The sequence below is a fragment of the Pogona vitticeps genome, chromosome 5 (genome assembly GCF_051106095.1).
Source record: "Pogona vitticeps strain Pit_001003342236 chromosome 5, PviZW2.1, whole genome shotgun sequence".
NCBI classification, from domain to species: domain Eukaryota; kingdom Metazoa; phylum Chordata; class Lepidosauria; order Squamata; family Agamidae; genus Pogona; species Pogona vitticeps.
The window spans coordinates 67354328-67380877 of record NC_135787.1 but is presented as its reverse complement, the minus strand read 5'-3'; the positions used below and the strand labels follow the sequence as shown (position 1 = coordinate 67380877).

The following is a 26550-nucleotide window of genomic DNA, read 5'->3' as shown; positions in this document are numbered from 1 at the left end:
CATGGACCCCTGAATTATACAGTCACAAAGAGGACCCCCTAGGAAAGCTCCCTCCAGGTACCTAGGAGCTCTCCCCAGGTACATAGGAGCTTCCTATGTCTTTCCACAACATGCCTGCCAACTTTGGTGAAGATTGGATATTGGACATCCCAGTTACTCACCCACAAATTGGGTCCCCTCAGGAGAGTTTACCACACGACACAGAAGCCCCTTCTGCCTACCGGCCACCAATCAGCTGATCAGAAGCCGACAGTCAGCCACCCCCCCCCACACAGCCAGCCCCCCAACAATCTACCCATGCACCCCCTTCCTTTCCCTTCCTTAGCCCCCACCTGCTCCCATTGACATCCCTTACTTTAATAGCTGCTGCAAAGGTCTCCATCAGGCTAAGGGAATCCAAGCTGCCCTTTGCAAAGATGGCAGCTGCACCTTCCCTACCTTAAATGAAGCTGCAGCCACCATCTTTGCAAAGGGCAGCCAGTCTCCATTTTTACGTTTGGCTCTGAGGCCAGAAGAACTCGGCATAAGCAATTAAGGCGAGAGGGTGTCGGTGGGGGTGGCATGGTGTGGCGTGTGGCCTAAGGTAGGGAAAGGAAGGGGGTGGGGGTAGGCTGTGGTTTTGGGTGGCTGTGTGGGGTGGTGGCTTCCTTTCTGCCACCAGAATGATGTGGATTTTTTTAAAATACAAAGGATGAATAAAAACGGGTAAATATTCATCCCTTCTATTCATGGGGGTCTTTGGAATCCACAAATGCGGATCAGCGAATGTTTAACAAATCGGCTATATTCGTCAGAAAAAGTGATCCGTTTTTATATTCGTCCCCATCTCTAGTTCTAACCTAAAAAGCCCTAAATGGCTTGGACCCAAGCTATCTCAAGGACCATATCGCATTCTATGAGTCTGCTCAAATGTTATTGTTGTTAAGGTAAATGTTAAGGTTCTTTTCCCCTCTGTTAGTTCCAACCAAGTATTTGCGGGGGGGGGGGGGGGGAGGAGAAAATCTGAGAGAACCAGCCTGCACACAAGGTAAATTTGCAAATATGAAAGAGAAGTTTATTTAAAAAGAGAAATAGAAGAGTCTTGCAAGACAGAGAGCCTAGGGTTTCATGACTCAAATTCCAGGAATCTCAAAGGATAGAAGAATGCATACATACTTTATAGGATTCCTTCCATATAAAGGCTGGACATAGCAGTAGTGACAGCAGAACAGCAAAGTTCTAATTTTCCATGAGCATCCTGACTTAGGGTTACATATATATTTAAATGTTATTATTTCAAGGCACTGAACATATAGCCTTGATACTTTTTAACCCTACTTTAGACAATGGTGACTTTTGGCAAAGATAAAGGCACATTGTGTAAAAATGATCACTCATCTTCCATATGATACCTTTGATGTAGTGTATGGCATATTAACATAGCTCTTACCTGGAATAGATTGTTACTCCCTTGTTACTTTGCCAATTTTCTTCCCCCGATTCTAGGCTGGACTTTTCCCATGTTCTTGCAAGGTTGCTCCTGCCGTAAACTTAGTGTCCTTATCTACTTGCATAGGAAAAAGAAACTTTTCCAAAGCAACTGTGTTTTGTGTTTTGGAAGGCAACCTTCTAAAGAGTTGACTCTAGGTTTTTATGCTCTAAAGCTACTAAGGCTTCAATATATTTTCTGATTTTCTTAACATATTCGCCCTTCAAGTGAGCCACGTACTAGATGAAAAGATTTTATCTAGGGTGTAGGGACACTTTTCTCAAGATTTTTGTATATTGGCCCTTTTACACAAAGAACATCAGCAGCATGCTGCTGATCAGGAAAGAAAGCTTTTTTCCAGGTCATAGCCTCCTTGAGGAACCTAGAGAGAGTTGAGGTACCTTGGTGGTATTCTGGGCTTGTTTGGCATAAGGTTTCTAAGAAAAGAGAAAACATTTCCAATGCATTGGATATAGCAACAGAAAAGAATGCAGGCAACTACTGATAGGGCTGTGAGCCCTAATGCTTTCCACAGGAGAGAATGACCTTGTACCCAGAATGTTAACCATTACCATCCCAATCCCAGGGGGTGAATGGTTTTGTCCAAGGGACCTTGTACGGCCTGCAAGTCTCATGAAATTTTCTGTGGAGGGACATTTAAAGCACAGCCGTTACCCCAAAATTGGCATAATCCACCTCTCCCTACTGTGATAAAAATTGATTCCCAATCTATTTTGTTGACTAAGGATATACAAAGTTTCCAGTTTTAATGAGTTTGCTCTTAAGGCTCTCATCATGTGGTTGCCTAGGACTGTAGTCTTGCAACCAAGATGGGCTGTGGTGACTTCAGTTCTGAACTGCCCCAGATAACCAAGAGTTAACACATGGCGAAACATAGACTCAGCAATCCCTGCTGCAGAGAAAACCTTTACTTCCAGTTTTCTCAGAGACTGGCAAAGTTTCTGGCGGTGCTCTTTGTAACCTTAAGGTTGGGAAACGTATTTGTGCCAGTTTAACAATGGGACACCTGCTGGACAAGGTGTAGATATGGGCAGGGCAAGCCCAATGGCCACACTAGCAGAGGCATGATGATAGTTTGTAAACACTCCTCTTGCCTTGTGGAACCAGAATCCTAATTCTGCACAGATGGCGAAACAGGGATACTCTCCTTTTGGTACAGGAATGGGGGTACAATGATGCAATATACATGTGCTATTAATCATAGTCTCTATCTTTCCATACACATAGGTAGAACAGGAGCATACTTTTCCTTAGGGAAGTTCATCTTTAAGAAAGGTGCAAACAGTATTATCTGGGCTAAACTGGAGTCAGGGTAACCTGGTGTAGGATTAGTCCTCTGGCATCTTCCAAACGGCTCCGAGGTTTTGATAAAGTCCTCTAAGGGGTCCCTGGTGAAATGAGAAGGGCCACCAGGGATTGCCTGGAATAGTGAAGCAACCCCCATGGTCGTGTAACCAGGGTAGCAAGCACTTTTGTCCTGGTAAAGTTGTGTGTGTGCCTTTAAGCATTTTTTTCCTCCCAGTACTTACACATGAATGAGAATGATCACTGCGTGGAGGAGGAGTTCTGCTGTTGTATGAACTCTCCTGTCTGTAACGTACATGTGTGTGTGTGTGTGTGTGTGTGTGAGAGAGAGAGAGAGAGAGAGAGATAACATTAAGATGATCAGGAGAGGCCTTTACAGATGTGATTGTTGGAAACACGGGGGGGGGGGGGGAGAACAGCCTACTTTGTTTTGGATCCTGGAACTCCTTCCCACATGCTGGTTCCATCTTTATATTCCTCAGCAAGCAGGTAAAGACCTTTCTCTCCAGGAAAGCTTTCCCTGAGTGAATGGTTGACGAGTGGGGTTTGTAACATGGATCATTGTACCTGACTGCATTGAATGTATTTTGGTGTCACTTATGTTTTTGGTGTTCGTTGATCCTTTTAATACTGTATACTCATTGTTATTAGCGTATATACTGCCTTTTAATTGTTGCAAGCAGCTTTGGGTCCTTTTTAAGGAGAAATGTGGGTTAAAATCAAAAATAAATACAGTAAATAAATATGTGACAGAAGTGCGGCATTACCAAGATACATCAGGTGGCACTAGCAGTAGAAAAACTTCCCTGAGATGAAGACACCAAACAACTTGTAGTGTTGATAGAAGAATTACTTGTATTATTTACAGGAGTTATACACACATATACAGCTTTAGTCTTAGTTTTCCAGTCCGAGGTCATGCACAGCAGTTCAACAGGATTCAATACGCAAATCAAAGTCTAAGTCCTTGTAAATTAGTCCAGAGTTCATTTACCAGATGAGCAGTCCTGAAGCCAAAGTTCTTCTCCCAATATGTAGCATAGAGACAGGCTTCTCCCAGGATCTCTCCAACACAGCACTTTGACGACAGCAATCCAACACAACATCATCCATCCCATACCACCAACAGAGTGTGTGTGCTAGCTTAGCTAGCTTTATCTCAGGATTGTCCAATCCTGAGATTCCTCTCTCAGCTGTCACAATCAACTCAGCTGTATTAATTCTAGCTATACACATTTTCATAGCTCTGATCCTGTCAATACTTGCAGAACTGTATTCAACAATTCCCTCAGGTTTGACTTCAACCTGTCAATATGAGATCTTAAAAAGCCTGGTAGAACAGGAGGCCTGGTGCCTAAAGGATAGTATCACTGGCCAAAGCTAGTTGCAAGTCTCCACTACTGAATCAGTTACTGAATGGTAGCTCAATACTAACCTTCCTAAGTAGGACCATGGCATAGCATGTTTGGAACCACATTCCTGAGATACCCTTTGCCTTGCAGAAAAAAATGATTCTGAAATAAAGGATATGCAAACCAGAAAGTCATGGATGGATGAATGACAGGCTGCATTCCTTTCATGTCTGTAATATGTCTGTACTGGTTTATCATATTTTCTTCTTCCTTTTGTGACAGGACAAAATAAATCTATTTCATTGCTTCTTTCTTTCCCAAAATGTGTCAATATTTGTCAGCATGACTGAAATCATAGTCAATGTGTGAGCATGTTTCCCACATGAACTAAATTGTTTTTAACTAGTCTTTTGCGCCCATTTTCAAATGTGTCCATTTTTTCCTATGCATCTTTTTACATAATTCCTTTGGATATGCCTGCAACTATCTATCAATGTGAGGATTCCAGAGTGAAAATTGTGCCCACGCCACAGAGTCCAAGTCGCATCCATGCAAAGATTGAGATTAGGTAGATGCTAGTTGGCTTTTCTCTGTTGTTTCCTGGATCTTCTCCAGGGTTTCCTCTGTGAAAAGGTAAAGGTTCCCCTTGACAATTTGTCCAGTTGTGTCCAACTCTAGGCAGCAGTGCTCATCTCCGTTTCCAACCCATAGAGCTAGCGTTTTGTCCACAGACAATCCTCCATGGTCGTGTGGCCAACGTGACTAGACACAGAATGCCGTTTACCTTCCCACCAAGGTGGTACCTATTTATCTACTCGCATTTTTGCATTTTGCATGCTTTTGAACTGCTAGGTTGGCGGGAGCTGGGACAAGCGACGGGGGCTCACTCCGTCGCGTGGATTCGATCTTACAACTGCAGGTTTTCTGACCTTGCTGCACAGAGGCTTCAGTGGTTTAACTCGCAGTGCCACCACGTCTGTGCAGCAGCACCACGTCCCTGTGAAACCACACCTCTAATTGCATTTCTAGCTGACTGTGGCACTGCAGTACTCAGCAACATTATACCACTATACCTACTGGGGAAATAATATCTGAAACAATAACTTAGAAACCCAAAGCTTAATAATGAAAGAAAGGGAAAATGCACAGTCCATTAGGTTGTGGAGACTACTTTTGCTCATTTGGTTGGAAGCTCACTGAACAGCCTTTTTTGTTTTTATTTTATCCACTAAGATCAAATTGTGAGCATTCTTCATTTCTGTGAGTCCACCACTAATCAGCAGCTTTATGCATGCTGAAATATCTGCACTCAATTATTAGTTTAGAAGTGAAGTTTCTAATATTCATGCTTGTGAATCAAAATATGCTCCTGGTTAGCTGAAAGGCAGATCAAGGAATAGGGATTCATATTGTACTCAATGGGGTTATATTCCATCTGGAAACACAGGTGGGCAGCTTGAGGGTGCCCCTGGATTTGTCTCTGAGCCTAGATGCTAGGTTTTGATGGTGGCCAGGAGTGCCTTTGCACAGCTAGAACTAGTGCACCAGCTACACCCATTTCTAGAGAGACCTGATTTGGCCATGGTGAAACATGACATAGTTACATCTCGGCTAGATTACTGTAATGTGCACTATGTGGGGCTACCTTTGAAAATTATTTGGAAACTCCAGTGGGTCCAAAATGCCATAGCCAGATTGCTAAGGAGGGCTGGCTACAGCAAATGTTATAGCAACTCCACTGGCTGCCAATCCATTTCTGGGCAGAATTCAAAGTGCTGGTATTAACTTATAAAGTACTAAATGGCTTGGGTCCATGACCAAATATTCCACTATGACCTTACCTGGGCATGAAGATCATCAGAGAAGGCCTTTCTCTCAGTCCACCACCCTCACAAGCATGGGAAAGGACCTGTCCCTGCTCCCAGAATCTGGAATTCCCCCTCACAGGAAGCCAGGCTGGCCCCATCTTTGCTGTCCTTTTGCAAGCAGACAAAGACCTTTCTCTTCAGGCAGGCTTTTCCTTAGTGATTGGCTGTCTAGTGAGAGGGTTTTCTTTTTAATGTATTGTTGTGCTCTAATGCTTTAAAATGTGTTTTTAGTATTGATTTCATTTACCGTTTTTAATACTTCTTTAATTCATTTTTAATATTTGTATAATCACTGTTTTAGCTTTTAAATATTTTATTTTAATGATGCAAGCTACCTTGTGTCATTTTAAGGACAAAGGTAGATATGAATGAATGAATGAATGAATGAATGAATGAATGAATGAATGAATGAATGAATGAATGAATGAATGCTGTTTTCCTCCCTACATTTTTATCATCAATTTTCCTTTCATTTATTTCAAAATGAGTTAATATCTGGAATGTCTGAGACAGAGCAAATTGTATCAAATTAAATGGATGTCCAAATGATTGTAAGAAAATAATGTATTTTTATTTTACAGGACCTGTTATGTAGATCCATTTGGTGCAGATTCAGAATACAGTATTTGTATAGACATGAATACAATCAACAAAGCAGGTTTTAGGATGTCTACCCCATCTCCTCTTTCTGATAGATCTCCTCTGCAGACATTTATCTTCCAGAATGTTCAGATATACAATGTTCTGAACGTGGACGGAAGCACTTATCGAATACCATGATCTAGCGTGCAACAGAAGATCTTTTAAATGCGGTGGTCCAATTGCATAATGAAAAATGTGGCATGCCCAACATTAGAATTCTCTGCTGCACTTTGTTTTAAGCACAGAGCTGCTGAATGATCAATGCCTTACTCCTGAGTACATTGTTATGCTATGCCAATCCTCTATGCCCATTCTGCTCAGTCACTGAAACTAATCTCTGCATTATTGTGACTCTTATAACAGGCCTATAAACTAAAGGCAGGCATTCATTATGCAAAAGTGAAGCTTTCTTAACATACCTTTCAGTGCTTTTACTGCTAATACACACACACAAGTACCACATAGATTATATACTTACATAGATCTCCCATCCTACTCATGTTCCCCAACAGCACACCCTAAGGGATAGTAGAGGCAGCTGCTCACCTTCAGTTTTCACATTCTAGCACTAGATGGCAAAAATGGTGGAAGTGAAATGTGCTAAATTCCTTCTTCTCATTGATTTAGGCTGTCTTGACACAACAAGACATTGAATGAGGAATTGTAAAGCCCTGTGAGACTGGTTGTTTCGAGAGAAAAGCCAGTGAACTCTTTTGCCCGCTTAAGGACCCTGTAATTTCCACAAAACGTCTCTTGTGTCCTTTCCCATTGAGAAGCAAAGCATGCTTACACACACAGCACAAAAACATTGGCAGGTTGTTTAAAATCATGAAAAAAGCCTCACGTACGGTGTTTTGATTGTAATGCAAGATCCATGTGCACACAGCTTTCTTTATTCTTTGAGCTACAACCCATTTCTTCTGCGTGTTGAAGAGAAGGATGAAGCTTGAAGCTCTATTCAAGCATTTGCCTACAACCCGCAAGAGGATATAGGGGGGATGTTGATGCAAACACAAGCTCTTCCCCAAACATTTCCACCTACTCAGCTGCTCTTAGAGATCTTTGCACACTTAGCATGAAGATCTGAAAGTGGTGTGTTTGCCTGAATGCACTTACAAAGCGACTTCTGCAGTTGAGGACCCTGGGAAAGCATGTAGCTTATCCTTAAGCTACAGAACACAAGTCTAGGGATGTTTAACAACAACTTGCTCTGCTGTAGTTATACATTCTAAGCCTTTAATTCTGACAGTCAGTCTCTTGCAAGCCTTTAGAGAGCAATCCTGCATTTTAAACCGAAAATAAAATCAGCAAAGTCTCTCTTCAGTCTTAGCAACCAGATTTTGCTGACTTGTGCTGGTCTGCTTGTAAATTCTGGAATCTACTCCTTTCAGTTTAAACATAGCTAAGTGGTCACAAAAGCCAGTCCTATACATGCTGAGTTATATACATAGGGGATTTGTTTATCTCTTCCTTTTTGTTGCAACTTCCTGATGATGTACTGGCACCATTGCCTTCCTGCCCCCAGAATCATGTCCTTCTGTGTATTTCTTCACACAGTGCATAACTGTATTGTGGAATTCCCTGTTTCAGAATGGATTTAAAAGCAAACTATGCATATCCAATGATAATCAATCAATCAATCAATCAATCAATCAATCAATCAATCAATCAATCAATCAATCAATCAATCAATCAATCAATCAATCTCTCTATCTATCTATCTATCTATCTATCTATCTATCTATCTATCTATCTATCTATCTATCTATCCAGATGTGTTTTGTAACTGAGCAGGCAAATTAATATGCATTTCATGTGCACAATAATTCTGCATTGTTATATGCATATACACATCTTTCTCCAAGGCGTTTATATTACACAGCATGTGTGCATTTTTTGTAATTTTTTAAAAAATTAGGGTTAGTAAAGTCCCAAGACTTGTAAAAATAACTTTTTAAAAGGAGGAGGAGCTCAAAGGGGTTTCACATTGCAAAAAATAATAAATCTAACCATTGTGTCTTGTTCAGTGATTAGAGAATGGTGGTTGTTGGGGGAAGAAAATGAGAACTGGAAAGGAAGAAAGAGAATGGAACCCAGTCTCTTGAAAGGTGTCATGGAAGAGCACTCTACACTAGAAGGCTCTACTAGAAGATGCACTATACTGTGCATAACCCTTTCCCAGAGATACATCACTGTGAAAACTATGAGAAACTGATGTCATTGACATAAAGAGAGAGCCTTTTCTGTGGCAGCTCCCAGATTGTGGAATGCTCTCCCTTAGAAGATTAGGTTGGCCCCTTTTATCCTTCTGCTGATAGCTGAAGATCTACCTTTTCAGACAAGCTTGTAATAACTGGGTTCTGTGTGCTGGTTTTTAGCTTAGTAAGTTTGTAATCATTTAATGTGTTTTAAAAATATTATTATGGTTTAATTCCTTTTTAATGCATAATTGATTGTGTTTTTAAATCTACTTGTTTAACCTTAGGAGCCACCTTGTCCCCTCATCGGGAGAATATATATTTAAAGGAAGGGGGCAGAGAAAGCAGAAGAAAAGGAAGGGGATATGTCCCACTCTAGGGATGTAGATGAACATCCCACATCTAAGTCACCCCAAAAAAAGCACAGAACAGTTAAAAAAGGTATGAACCCATCACAGGATATATGCCATGTTACTACAATGTGCAATTATACAGGAAGCTGAAGATGTGAGAAAGAAGGGGAGCATTTCTGTTGTGTTACTGTGGCCTATGTTTATGTAAATCAACCTATTTAATACAACCAAGCATCATAGTCTCTCATTCATGCAAAAACCAAGCCTCACCCTGCTTGGCTTCCCAAATCATGCAAGTTTGGTGTGCTTAGGATGACATGGATAGGAAAACTATCATGTACAATAACATAGACTAATTATATGGTTCACAGGCATTATAGTAATGTCTCAAAGAGGAATGCAAGTTTTCTAAGAGCACTTGAAATGTTATTTCATTAATTCTAATGCTTTAATGTTAAGTAGATTGGATGGTGCTCTATTACATATTTGTCCACTTATAGAGCCACTTTATAAGCTGCCATATCTTCTGCCAGAATTTCAGATTGCTTTCTTGTATTAAACTTAACTAAGTGCCAAAGGAAACCTCACTTTAGACACTCCTGGGTGCTAAAGATTTAAATAATGTATTTATCAGAAGCAGTTAGAGGTGTTCCTGAAATGCGGTGGCAAGTACAATGTGGCAAGAACAGATGTTAGTTTAATTTCTGTACATTTGTATCTGTTAGCTAGTCTGGCTACCTTTGACATGGCCATTTAGGGCAATGATCACAGATGGTGTGTCTATGCATATTACAGTTCCTTGCATCAAACAGAATAGCTGTGGTGAATCAAGCAAATGCAAAAAAGAATGAGGCTGCATTGATCATAGGAGCAGAATAATATAAAAAATCCACAAGTGAACAGTACCTTTTTAAGGATCAATCAAAGATACACAAAATATACAAGAGAGGTGGGAAACAATGGAAATTCAAATCTATGGACAGGTATTTCAAGTCATGGAGAACTACAGTCAAACAAAGTTGGAATGTGGAGCTTCATGTGTCAGCCAGTTATGCAGGTAACCTATGACCTCCGGTAGAGCCTACTGAATTTGGGAGGGCAAATAATATATTCTTGGATGTTTTGGTTTTCTCCCATTGAATGGGCTTCACCCTTCAAAATTAACTGTAGAAAATTCTTTGCTCTCTGCCTGGAATTTTAGATGGCAGGGGTCAGATCTTCTGGAGAATTGCACTATCAGTCCTAGAAGTCCTCATCCTTAATTCTGCATATGCAGGGAAGAGGTATTCGTTTCAGCAATCATCTACAAACAATGCAAAATAACTCATAATTCAAGCTACAACCTCTTTCAAAGAGTGAAGAAGCCATGAGGATGATGGAACCAGGGCTCCATAGCTTTGGTTCTAATTGTAGAACCTAAACATGGGAGAATTTAATTTCAATTTGTTTTTATTAGAATTTTCCCAAGTTTCTCCATATTCAGAATGGGAAGAACTTGAGATTTCTTAAGCCGAGAGTATGAAAATAGTTCAGAAGTGGGTGAAATCAGAATAGACAGATTTGTCCATCTGTTGTTTTGAATCATGGGTGCAGTATGAAGGATAATATCCCACATTCATAAACTGGGGGTTTATTGAAGATTTAATAAATAATCCAGTCCATCTGGTCCTGTACTGTTGCCTCTGACTGTCAGCAGCTTTCTGGAGTTTCATTATAGGTAGCAGTTTTTCCTAGAAGGAATAATTATAGAAGGGGAACCTAAAACGTTCTTCATGTGAAGCAGTTCTTTCACCACTGAGCCAAATTTCCCCCTTTTCTTTTTGGGTGGGCTCAACAATCTTTATGGTATGATTAAAAAATCACTCCAAAATGTTAAGTTGATAAATGATCTTAATTCTGATTGATTAATTGCTTGGTTGAACCTGCCTAGATTTTCATATTCATGGAATAATAGTTCTGAGGAACAAAACACGTTTTAGTTGTTTTTCACATGATGAGCTCTGACAGAGTTGTTCCCTCAGCTTTCAAACAGAATGGAAGCAGAGGCTTTGCTTGAACCCTTTTGCAACCTACTCCTTAGATTTCAGTGTGACTTTCCTCTGTCACAGTCACCACCTCTCTTAGGTCCCTGATTCAGTAGACTGGAGAGATTCCTGCTACAGGATTCTTTCTTGTTTCTTTCTCTCTCTTTTTAGAGAGAATGATATACAGCCCAAATTTCCATTGAGCTTCACAAAGTAACCGGTACATGGAAGGCTGGTAAATCTCTGGACAGACCTTTGATCTCTAAAAAAGGATGTCAACTTTTTAAAATTCATAGACGAATTACATGCACACACTCTTTGGAAAAATGCTGTGAGCAACATCAGGGCTAGTTATACTGCCTCAGGCAGCAGATCCGGAATGCCATGAAAAGGTAGAAAATTCTCTGTTATTTTATTTTGAGTGTTTCTTTGTACCTTGTGTGCCAATGAATCAGCAAGTTTTCAGGACTATGAAACCTGGCTTTTTAGTACAGCATGAGATTTTGTGGGTTATAAAATATATAGCCCATACATGTTCGGACTACACCCTTTTACATCCTATACCCCTTGGCCTGTGAGAGGAGCTTGGCTTTTACTGTTTGTGGAGCCTATTGGTGGTTAAAGTGCTGTACTGCAGCCAAAACTGTGCTCATGACCCAAGTTTCAATCCCAGGTAACCAGTTCAGGGTTGACTCAGCCTTCTGTCCTTCTGAGATTGGTAAAGTAAGTACCCAGCTTGCTGTGGGGGCAATGTGTAGCCTGCATAATTTATTTGTAAACCACACGAAGAGTGCTTTAAGCGCTATAGGGTGGTATATAAGCAGCACACTTTGCTTTGCTTTTCACCTCAGGCCATGAAATCTGTTGATCTGATCCTAAGTAAAATCACAGGTTACCTTGTCTTGACATGGCATAGAGCAATCAAAAATCACGTAACAGCATTCATAAGCGCTTCTGCAACCACTAGATCAACAGGAAAGGGAAATAATAGTCCTAACATAATTATCTATATGGTCCCTACCTATACACAGATGTAGTCCTCATCGAGTCTATTGTAGGACAAAAACCTAGCTTTGAAATTTGGGAGCAATGGCTAGCATGCATTCCTTTTAGGAATCCAAACAAAAATAATTAACTTTTCATCATGTTATCACTTTAAAGATATTTCAGTGAATTTGATGGCTAATCCCCTTTAATCAATAGCCTTATGACTTCTGATCATCCATCTTTTATGACGGTCAATCTTTCTAGGCACGACTTCAGGTTTTGTGTACATTGCAACCGCTAGACTTCAAGGGTGTAGCCTCTCATTGTCACAGACAAATGTTGCAGTAGGTCTCCTCTGAGCAGAGACACAAGTTCCTCTTGAAAGATCACATCCAAAGTTCGTGCAACTATTTGCATTAAATTATTTTTTAACCTACTGCTCCTTTAATTGGGGGCATCTTTGCAGTTGATCCAGCTGCTTAGCTGATTAATCTAATTAATCAATGAAAGGCTTAAGCCTTTAGGGTTAATTTGACCCAGGGCCTCAAAGGAAGATTCAAGATGCCATTTCAATAAAGTCATTAAAATGATGGCCCTATTGAGTTGGGACTATCAGGAAGAACAGAAGCATAAAGAATTCTAACCTGACATCAGAGGATGATTTATGATGGAAATCATTATGAAGCACCACAACTGACCCTGAACATGAATAAACCCCGAACATACTATATGGCATATGCTCACCAGGGAGGTTGTTATTCAAATACTGCAGTGCAAGCTTTCTGGATTTTTGTTCTTTCTTCCCTGCTACACAACTGAAATATCATTCTAACTTAAAATAAACACCAGAGTTCTCTTAGAGAGAGAGAGAAAAAATCAAAGTTATAAGGCTCCCTGAATACTACAAAGTATGAAGAAAGTGTTTAGGGAAGGCTGATTTGTTTTGCATAATATTGAAATCCAAACCAAGAGAAAATTCCCATCTACCTGTTCATCATTCCATATCTTGCCACTCACTGATTTACAGTATTATTCAGTGGCTTACAGCAAAGAAAACCTTGAGCTGGCACCTTATTTTCTCAATCACCTGTACGTATATTCTGCATGTGGCAGTAACGTGGTTTGGCTGGAAACATGGACCATCATCTTCAGGTTTTGCCAAGCTCCTTTTTAGCCACAGTTAACATAAACAGGCTAGAGTAAACTTTTGAGGATAACATTTGAAGATGCCATAATTTTCAACATGAAAACCCTCCCCAGTCAAAGCCTGTAATACAGAATTCCATGAAAGTGTATGCCCTGCAATGCAATACATCTGAAAATGAGGTTTAATATTTTTAAACAGTGAGGCATTCCCACTACAGTTCAAAGGCTTCCTGTCTCAAGTGTCTGCTAACATGCCCTCTTTTGGAAAGGTTCATTTTTTTTCTTTATAAATGCAGTCGACAAAATGTGCACACCTGATAATACTAGACTACATGTCCCATGTCTAAACAGAAGTGCCTCACCGTACTCTATGCTGGCTAAAAGTGATGGGAATTGCAGTACAGTGATATCTGCAGGACCACATGTTTGCCATCATTAAAGAAGGTATTCTGATATTACCAAATATGGAGATAATTTCCCCCAGGTTTCATTCTACTGCTGTTGCATGCAAATGTGTAACTCACCTTTTTAAACAGCTAAAAGAATTCTGTAAATAAAGGAGATTAATCTGCCTATGAGAAAAGGTTGGAGTGCAGGATGTTTTTTAAAATAAGGTTAAGTCTCTTATAAGCTAATCAATTATTTGTTGGCAGGAATTATCCATTTTAAAAAATTATATCCCTACAGAGGTAAATTCTGCCAAAACTGCAGCTATCTGGAAATCATTACATTCAGAAGGCATTGAACTGGATAATCTTAGCCAGCTGCCTCCTATTATAGCATAATATTTGTTTTTTAAAAGGAGTTTACATTGTTAGCATAATACACATACAAGCTTCATTAAAGAAGAAGACTTACCTACAGTCAGCTGTCCTGTTAACTGTCCCATGTGATTTCTTGCATTCACTGTTACATTCCTGTCAGACTGTAAGACCAGTGGGCTATCCTGGGAAATATGTATAAGACAAGGAAATGAGAGGGAAAAAATACAGGAGGCAGAGTCAAGCTATAAATATCAACATGATTACAATGGTGAGGTTTGATCAAAATGGTACAGTCTGGTTGATATAATTTATAATCCCTTGGAATTCAGGCTGTGGAATTAATGCCAAGGAATTCCATTTGGGACGTGGCTCCTCACATAACTACTAATTATAAGGTCCCATTGCATTTATACACTCTTTGGAAAATCTGTAGTTCAGGCTTAAACAAATGTCTGTCAGTTTTCTAATGCCACAAATAATTGTCTAAGTTATTCAAAGTGTGAAGAAGGAAGTGGCAGGAGTTAACAGAAATCTGTGAAACCCTGCCATGTAGTGGCACAGAACAGGGACATCATGATCTAAACCAATGGTTCTTAATCTGGGCGATATCGCCCCCCAGGGGGTGATTTCATTTTTCAGGGGGGCGATGGAACGAAAAGGGGCAATGCGGGGGCAAAGGAACAGAAGGGGAGCAATATGGGGGCGATGGAGTGAGCCAAACCTGAGAAGGTGGCTGCACGGTGCTGGCAGCAGATCCAGCAGGAGGATCCAGAGTAGCTGGTGCTGTCAGTGGATCTGGGGTCGCCACTGCCTCACTGCCGCAGGGAGGGGGGGCGATGATAACTTCCTCAATGGCTCAAAGGGGCATTTCTTTCAAAAAAGGTTAAGAACCACTGGTCTAAACAGACATGCCTCTTCATGAGGCACACAGCTGCTGGGGCAAGGCTCCTTTGCCCGCCCAGCCGGAAGAGACAGAAGCAGCAAGAAGCTGCGTCATACTGGGCGAAGAGCTGGGTGAGAGCAGAGCCTTTAAAAAGGCTGCCCAGCCTCGCCTTGGCCTCCCTTATACCCTTTCGATGGCCCACCCTTTATGGTAAGAATAAGATTAGCTAGTCGCTTAGGGGCTGGGTGGAAATTTTTGACTTGCACTCAAATTGGCGTGAAGTGCAAGTCTTTTTTCGCCCATCCCATTCTTTCCTGTGAGGGCAGTTTCGAGGCTATGTGATAAATATTAATATCCCTTTTTAAATACGTCACAATGGCGGGTAGTGCAGAAGGATAAGAGTTAGTCAGTTCCTAAGAAAGCACATAGAGGGCACTAAGCACCCCTCTTCTCAGAAGGGCAGCAGCAGAGCTTTAGTTGAGAGGAAGGGAAGCTGGGACCCTAGGGAATGCGGAGCAGCGAGGGTATGAGACCTGGATAGGGCAAACCTGGGGTACCACAGCTGGGATACACGGAAGTGTGCTGTACAGTAAGACAGCGTGCTTTTGTTATAGGAACCTGACGGGCAGTCTGGACCAGAAGGTCAAGGTTGACTCTGGTTATAGACCAAGTCTTTTGCACTACGGTAGGCCCCCTTGTGGAAAGGGAAGGTCTGGGTTATAAATAAGTTAATAAAGTTGTGGCCCTAGTTATCCCATATACCTGCGTCTGTCTCATTATTCCGGGTTGGGTTGGGGTTAGGGCAAGGGGACCTCGATGAGAATTGTTTGGAAAGATCAGCTCATGGCTATTAAGCTACAATGATAAACGTGTGAACAATAAATATGGTGAGCTGGACTGTTTTGGTGGGATTTTTAAGTGAATAGTGCAAATGGTATTATTTTCAAAGTTTACCTGCATATATCTACAATGCCAAAAATCCCACAATGGGAGTGATGGAATTCTGGAGGTTGTAGTAGTTAGAAAGCTTTGGATTTTCATAGGGGTTAACCCTTGCAAGGCTGTATTATTCGTAGGGCTGACTAGGCTGAACCCTAGGGGCCCATCAATTTATTCATTGATTTATGGTTAAGCTGTCAGCTGTAGTTGAAAGACTGAAGTGCCAAAGTGTGAAGAAGGAAGTGGCATATACATATGAAATACCTGAAAGTCTGGGGCCCAGCTGTGGGTTAATATGGCCCTGATCTGTGGTTGACAAGATGGAGGAGCACAGAAAGAAGCCAGCCAGTCAGCCAGCCTACTTGCCTCCTGGGGTTTCCCTGCCAACCACAGGAAACTGGCAACCACGGCCAAAATCAATTGTACCTCCTACTGAAATATGGAGGAAAGTGCAGCTACTCTGTCCAGTGCGCTTCTGCACCTTAGAGTGGCCCTAGAGCAATAGTTCCCAACCTTGAGTCTCATGCTATGGTGGAACTTCAGCTCTCAGAAGCTTCACCCAGCATGGCCAAAGGACAGGAATTCTGGGAGTTGTAGTTCAAGACATCAGGAGTCTGTCCCCACATCACCCTGCAACACCAAGTTTCAGCATTAGGCTTCTGGTGATAGTAGTGACTGGATTGCTGATACTGGTGGTGGGTATCAAATGAGGGGCAGGAACTGCAAAATAACTGGTAGGGACACCTGTGGCCTATGGAGAATGCTTTACCACCTCTCCACCAGGGCCATCTTCACATCTCTTGGTGGGGTACATATGACATATAACATTTATTCATATCTATATTTTATACTCTCTCTCTCCCTCCCCCTTTCATATCTAATTATTTGTTACTAGCTGCCTTTTCACAGGGAGCTCAAGGTATCATAGATACCTGCCTTAGTCTGACTGTCCAAAGGTCACCCACTGGATTTCCGAAACTTATGTTTGAAGAGTTTGAACCTGGGCTCTTCTCAGTATTAGTAATATTATACATGAGTGCCTCATTTCTCCCTTTTGAACGACTAATTTCACAAAGCATTATTCCCAATTAAGCCAGCTAGTGGGAGTGGCCACCTTTTTATCCTGTCTGAATGTTTATATAGCAAAGATGCTTCATTTAGAAATTAGGTATCTTGCTTTGTATGAAAAACAACATTCAAAAATGCAGGAAAATATACCTCCCACATTTCCGAATGCATTGCCAGCCAGACAATGAAACAAAGTCAGACAACAAAGAGATTTGCTAAACAAAGAACAAGAGATGAAGTTTTTGAGGGCATGAAAAAAAATCATAAGCTACTGACTGCCACAGATCAGATTAAACTAATATTTACAGGAATATTATTGAGCACTGTTAATAGTCAGCATTCCAAAATTCATATCATATTGGATTATACCTCCAAGAACTCATATATATGGCAGGCTTAATTATGGTTATATACAGTAAATTTGTATATAAATCTTAGTGTGTGTGCATGTGTGCGTCCACTAGTGATGGATTCATAGCTATGTAGGTTGACCAGTATATCAACATTAGGATATCATATGCTGGAGAACTGCAAATGGTTAATTTATTTTCATATTGTATCCTAAGAGAAACTTTTTTAAAAAGAAAAATCAAAGTCACTGATTATGACATACTACATATTTCATGTTGGACATCTAAAATATGAAGTTGTTTCTGATGATCTGTAAATGACTGAACATCTTTTGACAGCTACCAAATGGCAGTCACTCAAAGATGTAGGGAAACAAGGAGCAGGCAATCCATCATCTACAAAAGAACTGCTGTGTGATCAAACTAATACTGCATGAGTTAGAGAAAACAGACAGATGGATAATAGAATTGTTAGAAAATGGATCACAGTCCAATCTTTTGGAATTACAGTATATAAGATAATATGTAACCAAATGAATGCCTGTTTCAAATACTTCAATTTATCTGTTTAAACTATGATGACACTTAAAAATAGTTTTGAAATCTTTCTGGCCAGCTCACTAGCAATTCACAAAGAAAGAAATTATTCTAAACAATACAAGGAGTCTCAATACAAGGATTGTGTATGAAAGACATAGATCTCTTAGTTGAAAAGAAGTTGGAAAGTTAATGATTGGTCTGAGTTAATTGACACTATAAAGATTATGATGGAAATAAAAAGTAATAGCAACAAATGTTCTCATTTCTGCATTTAACCCGTGCTCCACCTCTCTTACTGTGGATGGGTAGGGAGTGTGCACTTGGTCACATGCTGTACTTTGGATGTTTATATACACCTGCTAGCCAGGTGAGATAACAGCATGGGAAAGCAGCTGTGATTCAGTTTGAAGTGTTTGTGTGTAAATGAAAGCTGTGGGAGAGGTGGGATGAAATGCTGTCTAAAATCTGACTACAAATACAATTTTAATGGAACATTACAGAGAAATGTTCAAGGCTGAACAAAAGAGTAGATTTGGGGCCCTGCTTTTTACTTGCTATTTTTGAATCATCCCCACGTTGGTGAGGGCAATTTTATATTTACAAAAGGCAGCATTTTGCTCAGATTTGTTGTGCCGGATTCAAAGGATTGTTTTTTAGGTTTTATGGGCATTTGGCAACTTTGAGCCTTGAACTGCTGCATGCTTGCGTCTTTCTTACATTTAATCAGTCTTTACAATTAGCCAGAGAGGAAAGTTGCTGTATGCGAATCCTTTGTTTACCAAGAGGAAAGGAGTCTGCAGGAAGTTCAAAAACAAAAGCTCTTTGTCAGGCTCTAGGCAGGAGGCAAGGAATCTTGTCATTCTGTCTAATCCCTCCTGGAGGGCTTTTTGTCAGGGGGAGCCAGTCAAACTCAAGGAGGAAAAGGAATATGCAAATATTCGTCATATTCTCATGTTGAACCAAACTATACTAAGTCAGAAATTGGAGGAAGAAGAGAAACTTCTATGATCATGAGTTAGTTCAAACAAGGATGAAATGAAAACTTGCAAATTGAAATTCTCCATTGAACAAAATGGTTGGGCAGTCTATGATGTTTTCTCCTGCACTGGAGCAAAACAACCAGTACGTTTTTGATCATCAATAGCACTATGCAAGGTGGGATTTTTTGGCACAAAATTCAAATTTTTCTAAATATTTTTTTCATCAAAACAGTGGCAAAAGGGAGAGAAGGAGGCATAAAAACTCTCATGAGAGAAAGCTTAAAAAAATTCCTCACCTGCAAGAATGAAATCAGAGAAGATTAACATTATTACTTCAGACTTAATCAGTGTTTTGTAATATGGATCCCCAAATAAACAGGCTGTTCTGAAATCCCTATCATGAAATCTATCTGCATATAGATGAGTTGGGGTGGGGGGTCCTGGCAACTCGTTCACGAGATGCCAAGTTGTTCTATGTCTTTTCTGCTCCCTTCCGCAGTTGACCTATTTAATAGTTTATCAAACAGCTTTTCCTCCTGTAGCCTGGCAGATAAAAGATAGCTTTTGGCTTGTCCATCTTTCCAGCTGCAGAGGCATGACTGTTTGGGAGTCATTGCATCCAAAGCAATCATTTGAACTGAGACTGTGAGCGTTACCTAGGGACTTCATGGCAACAAAAGCAGTTGCTAGGGATATTTTTTCCTAAGCAGTGATTAAATGTTTTACACCTCTTAGGGACTTCCAAAGAGCATTAGCGGTAACGCCTGCTGGTCTAGTGAAAAAAGGTTGGAATAATAGATGACTTAATGGCTGAGGTACCCAAAAAATACACGCTGAAAGAGCTACCCTCTTCGTGACACCAAAGACAACACACTAGTATGCCTGTATTAGTGTGAACCTCCGTGTCATCAGTACAATATCTGGATAACTTTATTTCACACATTCTTTTTCTCTTAAAGTTTTATTTAGTTAATATCCAAGTCAATGTACTTCACCATCTAAAAGGGAGAAGAAGAAGTCCATTTGAAGTATGTGAAGAGGCATGGCCGTCTAAACGGGGGGGGGGGGATGGGTGGAAATCCTGTGGCTTTTTTGTGCACCCCAGGTCCCCCCCCCACTCCGAGGCTCCCCACCTATGTAGCTAGATTTGAAAGGGTATCCTCATTCTAGTGAGACCATTAAGTCCAAAGTCCAAAATAACCAAATGAGAGACTACTCCGTTTTCAGGAACTTGAGAAAGCAAATCTCTATGTCTGGCATTCTAACCTGACTCAAATTATTGCCTTTGACTCTTGGGCCTAGGCATTTTTCACTGCTATTATTTTTAAAACACTATTACCTACAGAATCCCATCATTCTGAAAGAGAAAATAGTCTATAAATATAATATGCATATTATTATTTTTAATTACATTTTCTTAGGTCTTTAAATCTGTACTTTTGTCTCTTGACAGCTCAGCCACATTTGTGAATCATCTTTAGCTATCAAAGTGTTGTCTTCAAAGGGTTTGCATTCTCTGAGGCTCAGGGTTTGTGAAGCAAGTGATCCATGTTCACTCTAACTGATACTCTCAATTAGAGTACAGTGGTGCCTTGCTTAATGAGGATAATCCGTTCCAGCGAAATCGCTGTAGAGCGAAATCCTTGTTAAGCGAAAATAAAAAACCCATTGAAATGCATTGAAAACCCGTTCAATGCGTTCCAATGGGCTAAAAACTCACCGTCCAGTGAAGATCCTCCATGGGGCAGCCATTTTCGGTGCCTGTATAGCGAGGAATCCATCCAAAAACACAGCACGGAGCCATTTTAGACAACGGGTGGCCATTTTGAAGCCACCGATCAACTGTTTTAAAATCATTGTAATGCGAAGAATTGGTTCCCGAAGCAAGGAACCGATCGTTGCAAAGTGGATTTTGCCTATTAAAACATCATTTCACGATCGCAAAACAGTCATCGTATAGCGGTTTTGTTGTTTAACGAACCAATTATTTAGAGAGGCACCACTGTAGATCCATTAAATGAATTGCTGAATAGTGAAGTAGCACTACAAAGCCCAATTACTCAATGACTCTTCTCTAGTTTGGACTATTGGTTGAATTCACTCTGGGTATCACAAGAGGACATGATGTGATGCCTGTGCATGCAAGACCATCTTGTCATGATTTTTTTTTTTTTTTAAAAAAATTCACACTAAAGCAAATCTGCCAGTAGCTGGAAATAGGATTTCATCAGATTTCAGGTCTTCCCTGAACAAACAACACCATGATATAACAGTGCTCGATAATATAGCATCCATCACACCTCCATGCTTCTTGTTTTTTCATATTTTTATGCTTTTAACTGTAATTTATTTTATTGTATTTTTGTTCTCACTGCACTTTATGATATCTGATTCGTGCCCCCCAGTTGTATTGATACTGCATTATTTTGTTATTGTGTTGCTTGTCTATTTGTTGTAAACTGCCCAGAGTGGCCTTGGCTTCCAGATGGGTGGTATATAAATCAAACAAACAAATCAATCAATCAATCAATCAATCAATCAATCAATCAATCAATCAGAGGGCCTGCACTACTCCACTGTGATTTATTACACCAGGCAACATGATTTTGGTCAATCTCTGTCATTGGACTGGTACTGACCCATTTTTCACAAAACTTCAGGGTTACTGGCTTGCCTTTGATTTCAACCCAACTGTGTCTAAATGAGTCTTAACCAAAATTCAGAAGCACATTAAAATAAGCACAGCTTATGAGAATACACTATATGCCAATTAATCTAATAAAAAAAAAGACAAGGTCTTTTTTCCTTTGCCTGGTAGGTGTTTTGTCCACAGTGTAACAAGAAGGTACATTTAAGTCTCCTCAGTTGGCTTGTGCTGGATTGTAAAGTCTGTTCTTGAACAGTCTGTTCTTTAACAAGTCCCAGCTTTATCTTTACAAAATTAGAAATTAATTAGTAATATATATGATATAGCCCAATATTTACTTTAGGATGGTCACACACACTTTTATTATTAACTTCTTGTTTTTCTCTAGGCTCTTGACATTCACCTGTTCTGATGCATTCAGAATTAGTGGGATGTTTCTCTGACTTCTCGCAACAGTACATTTAATTAATTTTGAGTTATATTTTGAACCTTATGAGAGTATATTTTTCAAAATGTTGGCCAGGATCTTATTCTGTCAAACTGCTCCTGCATGGACCACAGTGTGAGCTGTTCAATATTTTTGCTGCTTGCACACGGAGGACATTGTTGTACAAGTATAAGTCAGTGGTGGTCACCGAATGATGGATGTCTCATTTACTCAATGGCAAAATGTAGGCAATGCTGTGTTACTAAGCCAACAAACCTTTCCCCTTTTCCAGTGTTCAACAAGATATGAGCCAGCATGTATGCATTAAGTGCTAACCAATTCCATTTACACTTTCAGCCCTCGGTCACCAGGCATTTGTATTTACTGTGCAGTACTATACTTATTTACAGTGGTGCCTCACTAGACAGTTACACCGCATGACAGTTTTTTCGCTAGACATTGGCTTTTTGTGATCGCTATAGCGATTCGCAGAACAGTGATTCTTATGCGGGAATTTCGCTGGACAATGTTTGGTCCCTGCTTCGCAAACCGATTTTCACTAGATGACGATTTTGACAGCTCCCTCCGCGCTCGCAAACAGGTGTTTTTGGGACCTAAGCTTCGCAAGAGAGCGATTTAAACAGCTGATTGGCGGTTTGCAAAGCGTCTTTCCTATGGCCAATCTTTGCTAGACAATGACGATTCTTCCCCATTGGAACGCATTAAACAGGTTTCAATGCATTTCAATGGGGAAATGCTTTTCGCTAGACAATGATTTCGGTAAACAGCAATTTCATTGGAACGGATTATCATTGTCTAGCAAGGCACCACTATATTCAGAAGTAAGCACCTCTGTACTCAATGAAACATACTCTCGGGATGGCAACCATAAACAGTCCATTTAAGTCCAAAATATGGTATTTATTCAGAGTCCTTGCTTAAAACCCCTCAGCATTTAGTGAGGAATTTAGTATTAAAGCATATTTTATTTCAGTGCTTTCCTTTTCTTGTCTCTACCCTTCTAAGTACTTTTTTCTAAGACCAGAACTGTATGTTTCAGTCAAACAAATTATTATTTGGAACATTAACAAAACAGGTTAAAACTTAACATAGTCAACATAAAAATGAGGGGGGAAATCTCAGCATGGTATCCAGATAACTAACAAATAATTAACTGAAACCTCATTTCCACATCAAAGTTCCACACTAAGATTAACTTTTTTGCCATTTAATTTACAATCTAATGCATTGTCAAAGACAATCGCTGTGGTTTTTAGACTTTTCTTTAAATAGCAGTACATGTATATAGGTACCACTTCCATGTTTCTGTGAGTTAAGAATGATTTAGAAACCCAATCTGGAAAGTTGTGGTTATGAAAGAATTTCCTGAATTAAATTTGTTGAACAAAGAAGTGCAGCTGATAAGAAAATGGCTTCTGTTGAGTAATGAATTAACAGGGCCAGACCACCATACAACAACAGAAACGGGATGTAACAAATACTCACTAAGGCTCTGACTACACATTCAAATACTGTGGGATTGGCTGCAGTTATAGTATGGCTTAAACTGAAGTTCTTTTTCTTCTTCTTCTCACAAGACACAAAGGCCAATTCAATATTATGTCCCAACTGCCTATGTCAACTGTGGCCCTTCTTGCTCCCAACGTGGCTTTTTTCTCTGCTTCTGTGTCTTCTACTTTTTTCAAGCTGGAAGGATTCAAATGGACTTTTCCCTGTGTGATCAGTTGATTCGTTCTTGTAAAGATGGGGGATATGCTGGCACAGGGAGTTGGGATATAATGGCCAGGATTGTGGGAACATCTGTCCCTATGTTCTTTCCTCCTAATCATCCTCTGATTTTTTTTACATATATGAGCACTAGATCAGTGGTTCTTAACGTGGGCGATAATGCCCCCCAGGGGGCGATTTCATTTTTCAGGGGGATGGTAGAACGAAAAGGGGCGGCGTGGGGGCGCTGGAGCAGAAGGGGGGCGGTAGGGGGGCGCTGGAGCAAGCCAAACCTGTGAAGATGGCTGGAGCCTTTTTACAGTGTGCATGAATATATATTTTCCTCCAATTTTAATTTAGTTTCAGACTTATTGTCTTGAAATTTTTAGTTCCTGCATTTGTTTTTATGCCCTTTTTATATTTCTTTTTGCGTCTTAAAATTCACTTGCAACTAAATCATTAAATGTTACTTTTTGGGGGGCATTTCATTTTCTTGAAATTTAATTATGTTTTCAGAGGTCATTGGATTTAAGTGTCTTAAATAAATAAATAAATAAATAAATAAATAAATAAATAAATAAATAAATAAATAAGATATCATCACCACGGGGAGGGGGGCAATAATAACTTCCTCAATGGCTCAAGGGGGCGTTTCTTTCAAAAAGGTTAAGAACCACTGCACTAGATCACCTAATCACTCAAGATGATATACTAGTTTAGTGCTAGACCACCTCTAGACAAGAGAAAAAAATAAAATGAAATACAAACAAAGCAGAAACAACCCAGTCAAAATAAAAGATGTCACTACAACTACAACTATCGATGCTGGGAAGAATTGTGACAATCAAAATGAACATTTTGCCAAAAATTTTATTTTTATTCCAATCGATTCCTATCATACTAAAACAGTCCTTTTTTTAAAGAACTCAACAAGATAATTATGAGATTCATAGGGCAAGGCAAAAAACCAAGAATTAAAATTAAGGCAATGCAAGATGTTAAACAGAGGGGTGGCTTTGGTCTTCCGGACTGGGTTCTGTATTATAGAGCTTGTATCCTAGATTGGAAAAGAGAATGGATAACCCTAGAAAACACTAGACTACTTAACTTGGAAGGCCATGACTTGCAATTAGGATGGCATGCTTATCTATGGTATAAAAAGGATAAAGAACAAAAGAACTTTAACTCACACATGATAAGAAGAGCCTTATTGGGAATGTGGAGAAAGATTATACAACAAATTTATCACAAAATACCTGCATGGGTGTCACCGATAGAGGCTTTTACAAAACCTGGACTTACGACAAAAGCAAATTTTTTAAGATATCAAGATTTATTAAGAAAGGATGGTGAATTAAGGTATAAGGAGGAACTAGAGTCACAGAAAGTATATATACTGTAGATTGGTGGCCTAGAGCACAGTTAGAATCTAGATATGCAAAAGACAAAATAGAGGGTTTCTATTCAGAGCAAACGACTTTTGATAAGCTGCTGTTGGGTTCAAAAGAACAAATTGTTAGGAAACTGTATAACTATATGTTGGAAATTAAAATGCAGGATGAAATGGTTAAGGAATGTATGATAAAGTGGGCACAAAACATAGGGCATAATATTGATATTGATCAATGGCTGAAAATATGGCAAAGTAACATAAAATTTACAAGATCGGTTAATCTTAAAGAGAATATATATAAAATGTTTTATAGGTGGCACATGACCCCAGAAAAACTGTCAAAGATGTATACAGATGTATCAAATAAGTGTTGGAAATGTGAAACACAAGTGGGAAGTTATTATCATATGTGGTGGTCATGTGGAATAGCGAAAAAATACTGGAAAAGAGTACATGCTATGTTACAACAAATAATGCTCTGTAATGTGTCATTAACTCCAGAATTGTTTTTATTGAGTATGATACCTGACAACATAGATAAGTCAAAGCAACATATAGTTATGTATATTGTTACGGCAGCTAGAATTCTATATGCAAAAAATTGGAAAAGTCCGACGATACCAAAACAAGAAGATCTTATTGAAAAAATACGGGAAATAGCAGAAATGGACATTTTATCAGAAGTCATGAAGGACTATCCCCTACAAAAGGCAACAGAAAGATGGGACCTATTCAACAAATGGACCAAATTAACAGGCAACGTGTAAATAGCATATATTGAAATGAGAACTTAATCTAAAAGGCAGAAAAGAGAAAACAGAATAACTTAAAACTTTGATATGGCAATAAGTACAGATTGATTGTTAGCATGTTATGGTCTCTCCTCTTCCTCATAAATTCCTAAGCCCCCTTTTCCTTTTTGTCACCCCTTATATTAAAAAATAATAAAAAAAATTAAAAATAAAAGATGTCACTGTAGTATATGGTATTTCTGTACACTTTAAGAACTTTGTATTGCTGCCACTTTTTTTGGAACACTGTACAACCCTTTCAAAACCAAAAGGCTTGACAGCAAACCATAAAAGATTGGCAGAGCTTTCTGTTTGAAGAGGTACAAACAGCAATTCCAAAACTTCTAATCTTTAAAGGTGTGTGCAAGAAAGCACAGCTGCTGTTGTTGTTTTGCACCATTTGTGTTTTGTGTGTTCTTTGATTTTGCTTAATTTGAACAAAAACATAAATTGTTCATGTTCTCACCCTCTTGTTGAGAATGCCATAAAATACCACATCTTTTTTGCTGGGTGAAGCAAATAATGTTGTGGTTCTTCATCATTGTGTGGGAAGATTTACATCTTACTAGAGATAGGCACAAACTGGAAAAAATGGCTAACCACAAACCACCATGAATCCCTGGTTTGTTTTTCTGGTTCGTGCCCAGGGTTGACCCTCCCTGCTTCAGCCACCTCC

The 26550-nt window shown here is 39.7% G+C and overlaps 1 protein-coding gene and 1 long non-coding RNA gene across 2 annotated transcripts in view; one reads left to right on the top strand and one right to left on the bottom strand.

Annotated features, from left to right (window-relative positions):
- The window catches only part of LOC144589604 (uncharacterized), a 389049-nt gene extending 363000 nt beyond the window's left edge, over positions 1–26049 (top strand). The window contains exon 2 of the long non-coding RNA XR_013545819.1: positions 23839–26049. This is a non-coding gene — a long non-coding RNA (uncharacterized LOC144589604). The remainder of the gene's footprint in view (positions 1–23838) is intronic.
- SGCZ (sarcoglycan zeta) overlaps positions 1–26550 on the bottom strand; it is a 728738-nt gene that overhangs the window by 80820 nt on the left and 621368 nt on the right. Inside the window, exon 4 of the mRNA XM_078394647.1 lies at positions 14223–14310. Within this exon, the coding sequence (XP_078250773.1) occupies positions 14223–14310 (88 nt within the window). The remainder of the gene's footprint in view (positions 1–14222; positions 14311–26550) is intronic.